Source organism: Lactuca serriola, chromosome 2 (genome assembly GCF_051521515.1).
Source record: "Lactuca serriola cultivar US96UC23 chromosome 2, Lser_US96UC23_V15, whole genome shotgun sequence".
Classification (NCBI taxonomy): domain Eukaryota; kingdom Viridiplantae; phylum Streptophyta; class Magnoliopsida; order Asterales; family Asteraceae; genus Lactuca; species Lactuca serriola.
The window spans coordinates 157991453-158010725 of NC_136409.1; the positions used below are offsets into that span (position 1 = coordinate 157991453).

The 19273-nt window shown below is 37.5% G+C and overlaps 1 protein-coding gene across 1 annotated transcript; it reads right to left on the reverse strand.

Annotated features, from left to right (window-relative positions):
* Nucleotides 1–14783: 14783 nt before the first annotated feature.
* On the reverse strand, nt 14784–18253 carry LOC145089705 (uncharacterized). Its single transcript, XM_079028106.1, has 5 exons — nt 18055–18253; nt 16955–17707; nt 16492–16692; nt 15626–16361; nt 14784–15561 (listed from the first exon to the last, which is right to left on the reverse strand). Exons 1-5 carry the CDS (start codon nt 18251–18253, stop codon nt 14784–14786), a joined length of 2667 nt encoding a protein of 888 aa, XP_078884232.1.
* Between the last annotated feature and the right edge of the window lie 1020 nt (nt 18254–19273).

A 19273-nucleotide genomic window follows, 5' to 3' on the forward strand; every position in this document is an offset into this window, starting at 1 on the left:
TCAAGCTTTCTTGGATACCCATACAACAAATTCTATATATCATACTATGTTGGCTGGAGAAGCTATATCCAGGAAGTCTTATAAATAGACATCGAATAGCTACTTCAACATCGTAGTTGAGTTCATAGATTGTTTAAGCCAATTATGGAATCTGGTTTTTAAAAAAATCATGAAATTATGAATAGTAAATATCATTGATTAGTCATTAAAGATTTATTGTGGTAACAGTTTGACTACTTTAATTTAACAACAATAGTAGCTCGATGAAGTTAAAACTTATCGAAATCAAGTTTCTAGTTGTCAATAAGAAAGTTCCGGATGGAAGAGTTTCTATAAAACATATAGGAACCGATTTAATGCTAGCAGACCCCCTAACTAAAGTCTTGACTCATAAGGTGTGCATTAGCAGACTATTCATATGAGCGTTATTATATTTAATACTAGGCGAATCTTCACGCGTTGCGCGAGAATAGAATTATATAGTTAATATAATAACTTTTACCAAATTATTATTTAATATTTCTACTTTGAAACAAATCGTTAATAGTAAAGTAAAAATATGGTTAACATATTATTTTTATTAAACATTATAGTTTAATTTTTAAGTCATTATGATATATACAATTATTTGATAATTTTATAAACTGTTTAAAATTGTGTAAATTATATATCAAATGAATGATAATATAATGGGTAACAAAACATATGAACAAAACGTATGAACAAAAATATGAATCGCAACTTTTAGTAACATAAAAATAGAAAAACATCTATTATAACATTTGTATTAAAAAAGATATATATATACAACGAATAATAAAAAATATGAAAAATAAACACTATAACTTTTAATAACATAAAAACACTAAAACATCTATTATAACATTTATATTAACTCTTCATATTTAAATCACAAATATCTTCAAATACATTAATGTTCTTAATGAGCAAAACTGTACAACCTTATAAAAGTTATAAGAAAGGAAAATAAAAAGTTATTAGTGATTACTAATTAATAATCATAAGTTAAAAACTCTTGAGTTGTAACTAATAAATATACATAAATTAGAAAACCTTTGAGTTGTAGTGTGAGTTTCAAATGAATGCTGTATTTGGAAATGTATATTTATTATTATTATTATTATTATTATTATTATTATTATTATTATTATTATTATTATTATTATATTCGTCTAAATAATTGGTTTTGATGCATCATTTTAATCCCTTCAATTATTAGACATAAAGATATTTAATTATAAATTTCTAACATACAATATATATATATATATATATATATATGTAATTCACATATAATATATATTTAAACAAATCACATATAATATATATTTTCGTAAATGTCATATGTAATTCTTGTCGTAGTAATATGGATAAATTACTTTAATATGAAGAACATATCATGATAAGTCTATTATAATTACATATCAAACGTTCAAAATTATGTTATCTTTTAAATATTGTCTTTTAAATATGTTGTGTAGGATAAACCAACAAAAAAATAATAGAAAAAAAACATAATCAAAATAGAAAAACTACAATCAAATAAATAAGAGCATTGAGTGGTTGAATATATAAATAAAGATGTTACATAAACATATATTTAAATTAAAAGAAAAAACTAATATTTGTCAACTTTGCTCAAACAAAAAAATCTATATCCATTTTATGAATCTTCTTTCTTCATTTAAAACCATTCAACTATAGAAACTTGATAACAATGCTTTACTAACTTGCAATCAAAATATTTTTCTTGAAAAAGAAGAATCAGAAAGATATTTGAAGCAAAACATTGATGTTTGGAGAGTCATATTCAAGATTGAGTAATACACATAAATCACATATAAAGATTAAATGAGAAACTGAATGTAAAGAAAGAATAGAAAAGCTTCATTTGTTTTGGTTGAAAGAAAAAAAATCATATTACAATTATCATCGATGCGACATAACCCATTTCTTCAAATCATCATATTTGGATCGTGAATGCTTCAACTATATGAAAACTTTTGAATCACAATATCTTCAAATCCTTCTTACATTTATGATTTTATATAATACAAAAGACACAAAAAATTGGCCTTTTATATTAAACTTTTCACTAAATGCTAATTAAACATAATATAAGTTATTAAACTTTTGAATGTTAAATCATAATTAAGAAAACTTTTGAGTTGCATTAGTTAAAAAAAGGGGGTTTCAAATGAACGTGGTTTGAGAAAGTTAAAAAATGGGGTTTCAAATGCATGAGATTTAAGAAAAAATGTTAGCTTTATAAGTATGTATGATATTGGTTTAGTGAGAGTCCTTATGTGTTATGTGGTTTATATCCATACATTGACTAATGTTATTCTGCAGAATAAAGTCGATGATATTTTTATCATTGTCCTGAATTCAAGACGTTATAATATTTGTTTTCAATAAAGTAAGGACCTCACTCAAGACGACAATTAGATCATTTCAAAAATGAAGATATGCAGGTTATGTTGTATGTCATTTTCATCCACATCTTTTCTATGTCATTAAGTGTGTAGGTATGATGATCACAATAGTTTAGTCATCCTTTAAATATATTATCAAAGACTCCTTGGTTTTATATCTATGGATAAGATGGACCAAATTATCCATTAGGAAATAAGTTAAAATGAATAAAAGCGCACCTAAAGAATTCATAATACATTTTTGTAACGCCCTAAATTTCAACCCAAAATTTTCATTTAAAACTTTAAGTATTTATTTAAATCACAACTGTAATATCTTAAAACATTTATCAGAGTAGCCTTAAAATTTATCAAGTACACAAGTCCTCCATTGATGCGATGCAATCGAGCCGTGCGCCTCCTTTAATATGATGATCTTAAAACATGTAAACCACAAATCGTAAGCACAAAACTTAGTGAGTTACCCAAAATATCACACATAGCACATCACAAATAAACAGTTATGAGTTATCAGCAACCGTGGGGACTATCAGTAATCCCAGTGGGCAAACAGCACCCCCGATGGGTTATCAGCAACCCTGGAGACTATCAGCAATCTCAGTGGGCAAACAACATGTCCGGTGGGTTATCGGAAACTTTGGAGACTATCAGTAGTCTCAGTATACATTATCACATATCATAGTAACAACATGCAAGACCCAGCTGGTTAGTACACATGTACATATATTACCACACAGACTCATACAAACATGTAAGAGTCATAAAGACATCTAGCATCCTACATACACAATTTAGTGAGCCGACATTGGTGCCTTCGACTCACAAGCATAGGGATAAGACTCACCTGAATTGAAGAACTCTGAAACACTATGACACGATCCCTTTTCTGCATTGCTTGTACCCGCGAATCCACTAATACCAGAACCAGATAAAATCTTAATTAATAGCCCAAAACCCTCAAGTTTGACCCAATATCAAACTTGGTCTAAAAGTCAACGGTCAACGGAGGTCAAAGTCAACAAGTCAACTTCAGGTTGAGTACACCCAACGTACTCAGCTCATACGCATGGTGTACTCACCATCCAGGGACGGGACTCCTCACGAGTACGCCCAACGTACTCGGCCAAAAGGCACTTTTTCCATTAAGTGCTTAATCTCTTAAGCCATTTCATCCAACACTTAGATCTAGTCCAAAAACATCATTCTAAGTCATAAAGTTTCCACCTTTATGATTTTCCATGTCTAGAAAATGTCCAAAAGCCAAAACTTTAACTTATTAATCCATTAAGACATCATGACACTTTAATGGAAGGAACAGAAGGATCAAGATCTAGACTTTAAGTATCAAAGGGACCAAAAATGCATCTTTTTCAACTTAATCCATTAAGACCAAGTCTCCAACCTTCATATCTAAATCACAATGATGTTTAGATGGATAAAATTTCCAACTTTATCTATAAAAAGGTCACAAACTTTCAAGATCTAAACTTTATGCTCTAAAATGACCAAAAGCTCATAATAACCAAAAACTAGCTAGATCTAACAAATGAATCATCAAGATTCAAACTTTATACCTCTAGAAGAGAGATCAAGGTGAACAAAGTCCAGATCTACAAGCTCCGATGTAACCAATACTTCTTCAATGAGTTCCTTCTTCTCCAAGGTACACTAAGAACACTCCAAAACACTTAAAAGCACATTCTTTTTGCTCACAAGGCTCAATATAGGGTTAGGGTTTCAAGAAAGGGTGTTGGAGAGGTGGAGGTTGACGATGGAATGGGTTTGGAGGAGTTAAGGAGCTTAAATAAGGCTCAAACCACGAAAATAGGGTTTAGGCACTGATCGCGTACGCCCAACGTACTTAAATTATGCCCAACTTAGTAGGGATTCCCTAGTACGACCATCGTACACGTTGAGTACGTCTAACGTACGCAACTCAACCTATAACTTCCCTAACTTCAAACGGTCATAACTTCTTCATTCCAACTCTGTTTTCGATGATCTTTATATCCACAGAAAGGTGTTGAGTAGATCTACAACCCTATCTAATTACTTTTGGCTTAAAAATCATCGAACTAAAAATCCATAATTCAATGAAGAAGCCTAAAACACCACTTCCCATTTTACCCTTTGAGTCCAAAGCACAAATCGAACTCTTGGATCACACAATCTACATTACCCACATCCAAATAGGTCTAAACCTCTCGTTACCAAAGCCCGAAGCCTTATGATACTTGATCTTTGGGTCATGGCCATGAATTATGAGACGACCTGAAACAGAGTGTTACAACTCTCCCTCACTTAAATTAAATTTCATCCTCGAAATCCATCCTTACTATCTCTTCTGCAAAGCCAAACGATCCTGAATAAGCTCTCTGAATTACGAAGATGACTAGGAAAATCACCTCACTCTGGTAACCATCTACCCTTATTATTGTTGAACCCAAAATAGCAAAAATCGCAATCCCTAACGAAGAATTAACCTCAACTTTGCTCTAAGCCCACGAGTGTCCAACCGCTACGCCTGAAACTGAAAACTCTACTCGATGTCTGATTCCCAAGAAGGCAAAACCACTCCAAACCATTTCCATAATGACTCAACTTTAGATCCCGAACCGCACAAACCAATCCGTCGTGAATAGGTTCACGGATACCCGAAACATATACGCCCCGACAACTTACCGATACTGAAAAATTCTCATCGAAAACAAAATTAGCTTCAGACTCAAAAATTGAACATGTATAGGTGGTCCTGGTCTATCCACCAATACAACTCCATCAACCATTCACTCCCGATGGAGGATAACTCAACCAACCAATGCTCGACGATCACAAAGTCCGCTTAACCCCAACAATGGCTATAAATCGAACCGAGTTATCACATCACATTGGCCCCAAGCTAGTCTATGATTTCCCAAGTATTACAAATGTTGAGGCCCACTCACAACCCTTCACCCAACTTCGTGATGATCTAAATCATCCTAGAGAATACCATGATCCAAGTCATAGACTTCCATCCCTGTTATCACCGCTTACCAACCTAGTGAATGCTACGACTTCATTGTTGTCTTATAACACTTCAACAATCGCATCATATCCTAGTGAATGCTATAGTTGCTCTGTAGTATTACATCACTCCCACAACTGCACACTAACTTGGGGAATGCTACAGCTGCTCTGCAGTATTACAGCACCCCCACAATTGCACATTAACTTGGGGAATGCTACAGCTGCTCCGCAGTCTTACATCACCCCGACAACAACACACTAACCAAAAACTCTACGAGTCAAAAAACCCGTTCTACCGGACTCTGTCAGGTGTTCGGATCGTGCTTCAGACCCCAAAGCCTTTATCATACCACAACAGAGATAAAGGTCCTAACATAACTCTCGACCTGAACCCTCTCGCAGCCAGAGGGGGAAAATAGATTCCTAAATGAAATAAAATTTCCACCATATGGAGGAAAGTTAATTTCTTCCAAAGTTGGATGGAAAACATTCATTCTCATCAAGGAATGTGACATGTTACAAAAAAATACGCCATTTACTTATCAGAAAACCAAAACCCACCACTACTGCTATTGACCGCCAACTGTTACCTCCACCACCACCTACAACTACCACCGTTAGCACCACCGCTACCACCATCACCGCCGCTACCAGCCACCACCCCTCTCCACCACCAGCCACCGCTACCATCATCACCCCCACCACTACCGCCACCACCACCACCACTACCAACATCACCCGCCACCACCTTCACCACCACCATTACCATCACCTACCGCTACCAACACTACCGCCACCATCTCCATCACTACTACCATCAACCACCACCATTGATACTACCTCCTTCGCTGCCACCTCCACCACTACCACTACCACCACCACTACCGCCGTCGTCGCCACCACTACTACTATCACCCACCGCCACTACTATCATTGCCACTACCTCTATTGCTACCACCTCTACCACCACCACCACCACTACCACCGTTACCGCCACCACCACCACCGTCGTCGCCACCATCACCATCACTACCATAGCCACTACCACCACTATCAACACCCAACACCACCACTACCACCACCACCACTACCACCACCATTGCTACCATCACTATTGTCGTCACCACCACTACCACACCCTCCACCACCACCAACACCATCACCACAACTACCACTAACACTGCCACCACCACTGCTACCATCACCTACCACCACTGTCTCCAAAGCCACCATCACCACCACTGGCACCATCACCACCACTGAAACCACCACCGCCACAACTATCGTCACCACTTTTAACAATTTACTATTTTTGTAATTTATACAATGTATCTTTACATATAAGTTAGAAAATAAAGTAAAATTAAGCAAAGCAGACAAAAAAAGGTAATTCTGTCAGTTTATATGGATTACAATTTCATTTTTTGCGAACTAAACATAATTTGGAATTAATTCTAATTCCATTTCCTATCAACCAAACAGGATATGGAATTGGATTCAAATTCCTGGTAGATTCATTTTCTAATTCCAATTCCAAATCCAATTCCTTCATAAACATTCTGCTAACCAAACAACACATAAAAGTCTTTGCTGAGGAAAACCATCACATAAGGATGGATTAAGCAATGAGGGTGTGAGACACCGACTCTAACACCATGTAACTTTTCCAAAAGGGACCTTAAAGATAGAGGGAGGACTCTTGTTATTGTATCTCACATAGGTGTAACACAATATGAAGATCCTCTGCTTTCAGTAGTACGGGCCCATACTACCTTCCACATCTATCTGTACTTTCCTCAAGAATTGCCTTGACTCCACCAAGTCACTTCTACTACTACTGATCTCTGCTACTCTCATCCTAGGCTTGCCCTAGGGAAATCTCTGACTCCACTCAAACCAGTCCTCAGCTGCTGAAGGCCTCCTTGTAATCCTAATTAGCCATCACCTGAATACCATCACATGTGATGAGGCTCAGATAATCCTTCGAGTAAAAGGCTCGTCCCTACAACGGTTGGACTCAAACAAGAGTTGCGCAATAGGGCCAAATCCAACACTCTGAGATTATCCAACCCTGATCACATGTGACGTGACGTATTCACCTAACGGCTAACTCTCATTACCAAGAGTTCTACAAAGCACGAAGCAAGCAGCATTCGGACACCGGAAACTACTCAAGCAAATCTACTCTCATAACGAGGAACTGTACTAGCATACAATGCTAAGCTCGCGCTACCAGGCATAACCTAAACAGGCTATCCTACTGCTGTCTACTTAATACTAGCATGCAATTCTCATAAAGCTTAAACACATATAGCAGGCACATAAGGTATCCTCCTAGATCCTTAGTCCTATACTAGCATGCTGTTCTACTGAAACTGGAACAATTAATCATAATAAAACTTGTATGGGTAATTTGGGAGTACTTACTTGAGCTCGGCTGATCGCATGCACCACACCCTTATCTTGTTTAAAAATTCTTTTCTTTCTAAGTGCTTTTCAAAATCCTTTTCTTATTTTAAAAACTTTTTACCACTTCCTTAGTTTGAGTTCAGACACACTCGGGAGTGCGCCCGAATCCCTCAAACCAAGGCTCTGATACCAACTTGAAACAACCCAAAAATACGACCCAAAAATTTCAATTTTTATTATAACAAAAACCATGAAACTGAGTATCGCATAATAAAACCATACGTTGCGTGTTTTGAAAACCATAATAAAAATACTGTGAGAAGAACTGTATCACAACTGTATCCAATATATCAAGAAACTGAATCAACTCCCAGGACAAAAACTGAAGCTGTGGTGTGTGCGATGCCATCATCCCGAGCTCTTCCCTTTGCTTGCGGAAGTACCTGAAACCAAAACTGAAACTGTAAGCATGAAGCTTAGTGAGCTCCCCCAAACTACCACATACCATACAATACATATAAAGCACATATTGGGCCTTGCCCACTGACTGGGACCCCGTCCCCTGCATCGGGCCGAAGTCCGGACTAACTATCTGGGACCCCGTCCCCTGCATCGGACCGAAATCCGGAAACTGACTGGGACCCCGTCCCCTACATCGGACCGAAGTCCGAAACTGACTGGGACCCCGTCCCCTACATCGGACCGAAGTCCGAAACTGACTGGGACCCCGTCCCCTGCATCGGACCGAAGTCCGGACTAACTGAACACAGCATAGCATAACATATCAACTAGCATAAACACATAAATCCTGTCTGAGCCACGAAGGCGTCAAACATACTAACTACTACATTGGACCGAAGTCTAGGAACTACTGCTGACTGAACGGGCCGACGTTGTGGCCTTAGACCCGTTCCTACTGGAAGGCAACTCACCTTGTGAACTGGCTGCTGTGTGTATGGCTTTGGAAGGTAACTGCTGCAGCTCCGGTATCTCCCCGGCTACAAATCCATAAACACACTCAATCAGATGCTAATCACTGCATTGGGTAAATGACTCTTTTACCCCTGGTCAAAGTCAACTCTCCCGGTCAAAGTCAACCTACAGTTGACCTGACTCGCCGAGTTGGGCCGCCAACTCACCGGGTCCCTAGTCTCACTTCCCAACCCTACTCGTGGCTACTCGTCGAGCATGGCATCGACTCGAAGAGTACCCTCTTGATTCAAAAGCTCAGGCAATCTGCATCCGACTCGCCGAGTCATATGAACAACTCGACGAGTTGTTCTTCGAGCTAAGAAGATTGTCTTGGACTCGCCGAGTTGTATAAACAACTCGTCGAGTCCCTCCATTACTGAGTCTAACCTCCGACTCACTGAGTCCATCCTACTGCTCACTGGTCCCCACTCGGAATCACTCAAAGGGGTAAAGATCGGGGAATCGCGGCCTGACTCACCGAGTCCGAAGAACGACTCGCCGAGTCACATGCATGCAGATACTAAAAACTCGATCCTGCTCAAAATCACCGCATACAATTTATAGATCTGAGTTTCTAAGGCTGATTTACCACGTAAAGTTTCCAACTTTACGTGCACATACGCATGAAAAAGGATATAAAGGCTAAAAAGGCACTTAGAAGAGTAGATCTAGGGCTATCATGCAAAATGGCTCTATAAAGGTGATAGATCTACGATTTTGGAACTGAAGCATGGCTAGATCCGAAGGCTAATCAATCTAATGTGATCTCTCTACCAAGAACAAGCTAAGAAATGGCTAAAAGAGGCTAAATATGCTTGTGAAAGAGAAATAAATCATAGAAACAGAAGGGAATCGGCTGATACCTCAATAAACTCTGAAATGGGTGCAAGACCTTGGATCTTCTTCTTCTCCTTTGGATCTAGCCTCCTTCTTCTCTTCAAAACTTCAAGATTCACACAAGAAATGCTCAATTACTCAAGGGAATGATTAGGGTTTTCTAAATGATACTCTGAGGGTGAAGGGAACGAGTTTGGGGCTCATAAGGTGGTTTAAATAGGGTGCAAACCCGGGGATTTAGGGTTTCTACCTGGCAGGCAAACTCGCCGAGTCCCGAATATGGACTCGCCGAGTCGCCGATTGACACGTGCTCGAAATCTCGTCCCTACTCGACGATTCGGGCCATAGACTCGTCGAGTCCCTCTCGAAAACTTCTAAATAAATGCCACGAAAGCAACATACCAGGAATGGGGCGTTACAATTCTCCCCCACTTGTCTCAGACTTCATCCTCGAAGTCTGCTACGGCTGAATCTGCAAATAACTCCGGGTAGTGCTCTCTCATTTCTTCCTCAGCCTCCCACGTCCACTCAGACCCCTTCCGGTGCTGCCACTGCACCTTCACTAACTGAATTGCCTTGTTCCTCAAGGTCTTTGTCTTCCGGTCCAGAATCGCGACCGGCCTCTCAATATAATTTAGGATGCTATCAACTTGAATATCTTCTAAGGGAACCACTGCTGACTCATCCACCAAAAACTTCCTCAACTGAGACACATGGAAAGTGTTGTGTATCTGGCTAAGCTCTACTGGAAGATCCAACCGATAAGCAACCCGACCCACTCGGGCCAAAACCCTGAAAGGACCAATGAATCTGGGGCCCAGCTTGCCCCTCTTCCGAAACCTGATGACACCCTTCCAGGGTGAGACCTTCAAAAGGACCATATCGCCCACCCGGAACTCCAAGTCTGAACGCCTCCTATCGGCGTAGCACTTGAAACCAAGGCCCAGCATGTAACGCCCCGTTTATTTAAATAAATTAATAAATATGAGTCCCAGGCTAATGTGTGAAGAATTTTGATAGTTGGGGGTTGTTTAGTAAATTATAGAGTTTATTTGAGAAGAATTTTAGAAGTAAGGGTATGCTTGGTAATTATTAGGATTCAAATTGTAAGGATTTTGAATTAATGGGGGGGGGGGGCTAATGGGTAAATTTCGTATTTAGTTGGAAATGAATTTGGTGGGGAGGGACTAATCTTGGATAAAGGAACAGAAGTTTGAATGGACACGGGATATACCCGTATCCCTTATCTCCCCCACATCGCATCTTCAACCCTAACCTAAGAAACCATTTCCAGCCGCCATGTGTGAGTTGCTACCCGCCGCTTCCCCTCCTCGTTCGTTTTTCGATCGGACGAAGCCACCTCGCCCCTGGAACGCCATCGCGACACTGCTTCTGGTCGGAGGCGTCGTTGACAGCTCGGAGAGCCACCAAGATCGGTGGCAGTCGCCGTTTTCGCCGCTGAGAGGGTCATGCGTGACCTGAGGGTCCTCGGTAAGTATCGCCACCTGCTACTTCTTCCTTCCTCACACCTGATCGACGATGTAACTGCCACCGGTGGCCCTTGGCCACTGATCTCGTCATTTCCCGCGATGTAGCCACCTGAAAGGTAGCCGGATGTTTATGGGTTCCAATTTACAACCTGTTTATTATGGTCTTGAAGTTGTGGGCGTGATATATGGCTGGGATCTTTGGTATAAATTAGTATTTTCGTGGGTGTTGTAGATGCTGTTTGATGACCGGAAAATGGAGGAAGAACCAACCATGGCCGCCAGCCATGGTGGCTGCCGCCAAGCTCAACTAGCTGTTGCCATGGTGTGTGTGTGTGTGATTAGTTTGTGTGTGTTTAGATTAGTTTAGTGTGTGTGTGTGTGGGTATTGAGATTTAGCATTGTAAAATGTAATTTGAATTTGGAATAATGAAAATGGAGTAAACCACCACCGTAAGGTGGTGGCTGCCGCCTCGAACCGCCATTGACCACCACTACCCGAGGTGGTAGTGGGTGGTGTCCCGCTAGCAAACCCTAATGGGCTTAGATATTGGTTTTGGGCCTATTGGGCCATGTTTGGGTGTAAAACCCTAATTATGAGTATTTAGGCCTTGAACTTATTTGGACCCATTTTCGGGCCATTGGGATTGGATTGTGAATTAAGCCCAAACTATTCCAGGCCATTTATCTAGTAGATTAAAGGACTTAATGGATTAAGTCCTTAATGGATTAAGTCCTTAATGGGCTAAGTGAGAAAATACTAATATTTGAGAGATTATCAGCACACACACGAAAATTATTTAATAAATGAATATTAAATAATAACCATTGGCAGAAATTAATCTAAGCAATAAAGGACTTATTGGATTAAGTCCTTAATGGATTAAGTCCCTAGTGTGTTAAGTCCTTAGTGGGTTAAGTAAGAAACACTTAACCCTAGTTATCATTTGATGTGAAACCCTAATTTCACTTGGGCTTTGTGTTGGGCCATCCGAGAATAATCAAATGGACTAGAGTAATTAGTTGGGCTTTAGAGTAAGGCCCATATGAAGGATTGGGCCCAATTTGGAAAATTGGGCCATAGTTGGGGCCTAGATGGTTGTATGATATTGGGCCCTAGAATGATACCTGTTGGACTGGACTGATAAATTGGGCCATATGTTGGGCTTTGATCCGTAGTTGACTTTGGGCCTATGGATTGGGCCTTGGGCTTGGGTAAGCCAAGCTAGGGGTAATGTAGTAATTATCCAAAGCATGTATTTTTAGTTATGTGTTAGAACCCAATTATTAATTGGGTGTTATTGGGTGTTGACAGTTCGGGAATCTGTCAGCCGGCAGCTGGGGTGGAGTCTGCGGGACTTCAGCAGTGTGGGATTGTGTCTACGGGACTTCAGCAGTGTGAGGTGAGTTTCCTTCTAGTAGGAACGGGTCTAAGGCCACAATGCCGGCCCGTTCAGTTAGCAGTAGTTTCCAGACTTCGGTCCGATGCAGTAGTTAGTATGTTTGATGCCTTCGTGGCTCAGACAGGATTTATGTGTTATGCGTTATGTGTTCCGGGCAACGGCCCGATGTAGTATGCAGTATATGTGTTTATGCTAGTTGATATGTTATGCTATGCTATGTTCAGTCAGTTTCCGGACTTCGACCCGATGCAGGGGGCAAGGCCCCAGTTAGTTCGGACTTCGGTCCGATGCAGGGGACGGGGTCCCAGTCAGTTAGTCTGGACTTCGGTCCGATGCAGGGGACGGGGTCCTAGTCAGTTTCCGAACTTCGATCCGATGCAGGGGGCAAGGCCCCAGTTAGTCCGGACTTCGATCCGATGCAGGGGACGGGGTCCCAGTCAGTTAGTCCGGACTTCGGTCCGATGCAGGGGACGGGGTCCCAGTCAGTTTCCGGACTTCGGTCCGATGCAGGGGGCAAGGCCCAGTATGTGCTTTATATGTATTGTATGGTATGTGGTAGTTTGGGGGAGCTCACTAAGCTTCGTGCTTACGGTTTTCAGTTTTGGTTTCAGGTACTCAGTTTTCAAAAGAGGAGCTCGGAAAGATTGCAGTGCACACACCGTTTGTTCAGCCTGGGATGTTTATACTCTGATATATTTGACAGTTGTTAAGATATTTTGAGATAAATTCTTTATGACTCTTATATGACGTTTGATGAATATGGTTTTATTGCTAATTTTAAAAGAAATTTTCAGACTGTATTTTTGGGATGTTACAATCGTATACATCTTTATGTATATCATAGTATCCCCTCTTGCCATAAGGGTTGTTTTGGATAGTAAACCTATGAGTCCACATATATCTTACATGATATCAGAGTTGATGTCTAGCACCTCAATAATTTAACACATCATTGTCTATACTCATCGAGCCTCCTCTTAGAGGCAGTGTTAGTGTATCACACGGTGCTACACGATCTTATATATCACTATATATGTTGGCATATTTTTTTTGTCCATAAGGACTCTTTTGAAGAGTAAACTAAAGATTCCACATATATCTTACAACTCCAACATATATAGAGACATATCAATATGACATATACTAACATGACTATCTTTGCACTAGAAGAATTTATTGAAACTTAATTCAATTAATAGTCTACATTGCATGAAATAATATATACGGAGGTGAAGTTTGGAATTTTTTTTTGAAAAAACCATTCAACCAAAACGATCAAATTTGGTATGAAACTATAAATGAAACCGATTTTAAAATTCATGATATTCTTGTGCCTTTTTAAATTCGGCAAATTATTTGGACTTCTTTTATAAACTTAGAGAGGACTTCAAAAACAATTATGATTTGTATGCATAATTTTTTGGTCATACACTATAATTTATGTTTTATATAGTTATACAATACAATCAATCAATCATCTAACACATAAATAATTTTTCAATACACATATATTTTGGAAAACAAAAGGTGAAGAACTAAAAAGACGTGCTTTTATAAAAGTTAGACTAATATTCGTTAACCAATCTAGAAATATACAAGCATAGATTGAATCCGGAAAGTATCTGATCAATTTGAAATTAAAGTGTTCGTACATGTGATAACACCAAAATGTCCAATTTCCATACAACTGACATGGAATCCAACATCAAATTAGTAGTAGCATATCAATTTGGGTGTGTTATTATTTATTTTACATCAAACACATTATATTAAATATTTGACGTGAAACCAACATATGGCATATCACTACAAAATATTATCAAACTAGATTATAACCCGTGGATACAAAATATTATCAAACTAGATTATAACCCGTGGACACCACGGGTGAGAAATTTCAAAATAATATCAATTAAATTATAACTTAATTATTTAGCAATGTTTTGTATGTAATTGGATAATGATATAATGATTGGTTGAAATTAAGAAATGGTAATCGTTTGAATATCAAATAAACAATTTGTATTTGTAGATATGTAAGAAAATAATCATTTTGTATAATGCAAAAATTTAAATAAACAAAAAACATAAATTGATATAAATAATAAAGTTGTACAAAGTTTTTATAAATTTCTAAAAACTTCTTTATACACGACATTGGATGTTTTATTTGATAATTTACCATGGTTATCTAAAATTAACAATTTTAATCATTCTCTACTTTGAACCCTAGATAAAGCAACATATAATTGGCCATGTGTAAAAACAGGATCCTTGAGAAACAATCCAACCTTCGATAAAGACTGTCCTTGGCTCTTGTTAATTGTCATTGCAAAACATACAGCCAATGGGAATTGTCTTCTTTGGAATTTGAACGGGATCTTGTTTTCAGTAGGAGTTAAAGACATTCTTGGAATAAAAGTCCGCTTTCCAATATTACTTCCAGATATGATAATTGCCTCGATAACACGTTTGCCCAAAGTTTTGACCTGTAGTCTAGTGCCATTACATAAGCCATTTTTCTGATCAATGTTTCTCAATAACATAACTGGAACACTGACTTTTAAAATGAGATTATGGTTTGGCATACCTGACATTTTAAGACCATTTAAAACATCAGGTGAGTATAAATTTGCATCAAACTGATCATGGACAAACTCAAACTGGCAGAGGCTATCTGAACTTAAATATTCTTTTTCCTCTCCTGGAATCAATTTTAGCAACCGATTATTTATTTCTTGAACAACTTCATTTTTGGGAGCAAGTATTGCTCTTTCTTGAAAATAACCCGCGATGTTGAAGTTTTCAAGAATGGAAGGATATACAAAATTGATTAATGAACCAATAGGATCACATGGATCATTAATGAGAATATCTTCTGGAATATCAACAATTGCTTCACCATCATTCGGACCACCAAGATTACCTTCTCCTATGTCCAAAAGCCAGTTTGAAAAACCCTTTATTCGATCAACAACAGATGAATCGCTTCCAACAGTTAACCTCATGTTTTTTTGTTAATTTATGGACTTTGCATTGTTGCCATAAATACGAAGAGCTTAAAGAAGCGTTAACAATGTTTTGTCTACTGCCACCCGGAACAACAGGTAGAATTTGTCTGAAATCACCTCCAAAAACAACCACTTTTCCCCCGAATGGAATATTTGAGTTTGTAGGATTGACAAATCTTAATATATCCTTCAAAGTTCGATCTAAAGCTTCAAATGCATGCTTGTGTACCATCGGTGCTTCATCCCAAATGATCAATGAGGCTTTTCTTACTAAACTTGCAAGATCACTCTTTGGATTTATTCTACAGTAAGAATCCTCGGTAAGATTTATGGGAATTATAAACCGAGAGTGTGTTGTCCTGCCTCCAGTCAACAATAAAGAAGCGATCCCACTTGAAGCAACGTTTAAAACAATCTCTCCTTGGCATCTAATTGCTGCAGAAATTGTCTTCCAGAGAAATGTCTTACCCGTTCCACCATAACCATAAATAAAGAATACACCTCCCTTATTATTTTTAACCTTAGCCATGATATCTTGAAAAATGTTGCGTTGCTCATCGGTTAATGAAACAAAGAGCCGATCAAAGTCATTCTTTAAATTTGGTATGTCATAATCTAGCTCTTCGGCTATCAAACGATTGTTTGAAGATGAAACCGAATCAAGATCAGGGTAAGGCATCCTTCTATAGTGCTTGAGACTGGAATTGTTTCGAAGTAAAATTTGTTCTATCTCAAACAAAGTCAAGTTTTTAATTTGATCTTCGTTTAGTGATAAACCTGTACGAACAACACAATATTACTTGCATCATATTAAAAAAGAGATTAAGTGGGACGTAAAATGTAATTGACTGCATATTGGAAATTTATATGATACAATTTTAATAATAATGTAATAAACATATAATACCTGGAGAGTTCAATCTCTTTTGTTGAGTATAAAGAATTCCATCTGAGAGGTATTCCCACGTGTTTTCCCACACAATCTCTGGCTTACACAAACTGGTGGACAATAACATCGTAGCAAATAAGAAACGTAAATAAAAACCAGATCCAGAAAGATTTGCTTCTTTAATTGCTTCGATGTATTCTTTGTCATCATCCAAAAGGCCTAAATTATAGCATGCATCTTTAAAAGAAGAACATATTTCACCATTGACCGTGCGAATTTCTTCGAATGATTTTGGACCTTTCACTTTATTTAAAAAAATTCTTAAAAAATATGTTTCGCCAAGTTTAGGAGAAACCGAGTGAATTCTACCAATAGAATATCCAACTTCCCTTGGCTTCCAAGTTTGAAGGTTAGGTTTCCAAACAAACTTTGTAGGAAATTCAGCATATAAGTTTCCATGCTTCTTTATTGGTTTCATTACACTTCATCCAACATATAAACATTGAAGAAGCATTTGAAGGACGGTCAAGAACATCTTCAATATCATCGTCTGCCTCATATATGACTTGTTGTTGACCAGACAAATGAAAAGGCAGTCTAATCACAGCAGGATACCTATAATGAACATCATATTTAAAAATACGCCATGATGCTTCACATGCAGATATATATCTCCAATCATAGTATTCTTTGATTTCATCGACTGCATCGTTGTTATCAGAATCATTATTGTTGTGCACCATAGCAATAGTCGCTCTATCAGGACCCTTGTTTATATATTTAAATAAATATTTTATAGAAGATCCTTGATTGCACCATTCAACATTAATGTGTGCCTGATATCTTTTCAACAGATATTTGTTGTATGGAACAACATTTCTGTTATCCAAATGAACACCAGATTTTTCAACAGAATTTCCATCATTTCTTCTCCTATATAAAGGAAAACCATCTGAATCAAGTGAAGTATGATTACAGAATTGCTTTGGAAAGTTTTTAGAACACTTTCTGTCCACCATGCATGGGCAATTCAAATTTTCAGCTCCACATGGGCCGTGAATCATGAACTCCCTGAAAAGTGAATATAATTCTCGATCTTCATCAATATTTGGAATCTCAGCAGAAATAATCGGATCGATATATTCAACTGTAGGAAGCTTGTAGTCAGAATGCATAAATAGACATATATGACTATGCGGCAGACCTCTTTTTTGAAATTCAATTGTGTAAACCACTGCATGAAAAAATATACAAACAAGATAGAAGTTAGCAACTAAAGAAGGTATATATATATATATATATATATATATATATATATATATATATATATATATATATATAGACACACACACACACAAATATTAAAGTATAATTTTAAATACCTGCTTGAACTTTGCCAAAATTTTCATTTTGCCTTAAATCTTTAATAAATGCATCCAACTTAATCTTAAATAACCTACATAATATATCCGGTCTATCTTCTGGATGAAGTGGAGTGTCCTTAAGAAACCTTTGAACTTCTGGCCATTTTGGATTACACGTAAAGGTTATGAAAAAAATAAGGATATCCAAACCACTTACATAGTGACATGGCATCCAAATAGTTTTGCATCATATAACGTGCACCACCGGTAAACGAAGAAGGTAAGATCACACGTTGCCCAACGTTTGAGATATATGTACTCCCACATGCTTGGTGATTACGCAGATTCTCATAAGACTCGCATCTAAGAATTTTTTGTTGCTTACGTATGAAATATAATCGCTCACTTTCAATCATTGTATAACCATCAACTAAAAATTGTTGGAACAACCTTTTAGCATTAATAATTAGTGAGAACGATTGATCTTTATTAGGGTTGTTCACTATTCGTATAAAACCGAATTATCCAATTGGACAATTTGGATTGGACTATTTGGTTCGGATATTTGGATTTTTGGATTGGTTTTCAACAAAACCGAATTAGTATTTTGGATTTCAGATTGGTGTTGGTTTATAAAATAAGAACCGAATAGTCCAAAAAAACCGAATAAACATTTCTTTTTTATCTATTTATAATATATATATATATATATATATATATATATATATAATTATTTATTAATTTTGTAATTTATTTTTTTCAAATAGGTTCAAAACGTTTCACCCGATAAAAAAACATTAATATTCATTTTCTCTCGAAAGTTTTGTATTTATAAAATATTTAACTATAATATATATTCTTATTAGTTGTTTATAAATTTCAAATCACAACTAAATGATTTGTTTTTGCTTCTTGTGTAAAGTTGGGTAATATTATAATTATATGTCATTTTAAAATGTTTATGTTTTTGAAAACCGAATTATAAAAACCGATCCAACCGAATTGTAAATGGATCGGATTGGATTTGAATTTAGTTTGGACAATTCGGATCCATGTTTTGAAAACCGAAATCAATTTGGATTTACTTGATTGGATCGGATCAAACCGATCCATCCAAACGAACACCCCTAATCTTTATCTTGAATTCTGTAAGCGAAAAATTCTCTCATTGTACATGTCGGGCGTTTGCTGTTACTTGAAGCTGTTATACCTCTATGAAGGATGTCAACTCTATAACCATCATCTCCATATGGAAATAGTAATGGATACTGAAGAGCAAGGTAAGAAGGATGTAATTCACTGATACGTTCTAGTAATCCAGATGTGGTTTCAACAATGATGTCCCTTTTTTTCAATTGAATCACAAATGTCACCAACAATTAAAGCTGCTACCTCAGAAGAAGTTGGTAAGTTATACGTCCTTCCATCTTGTTCTC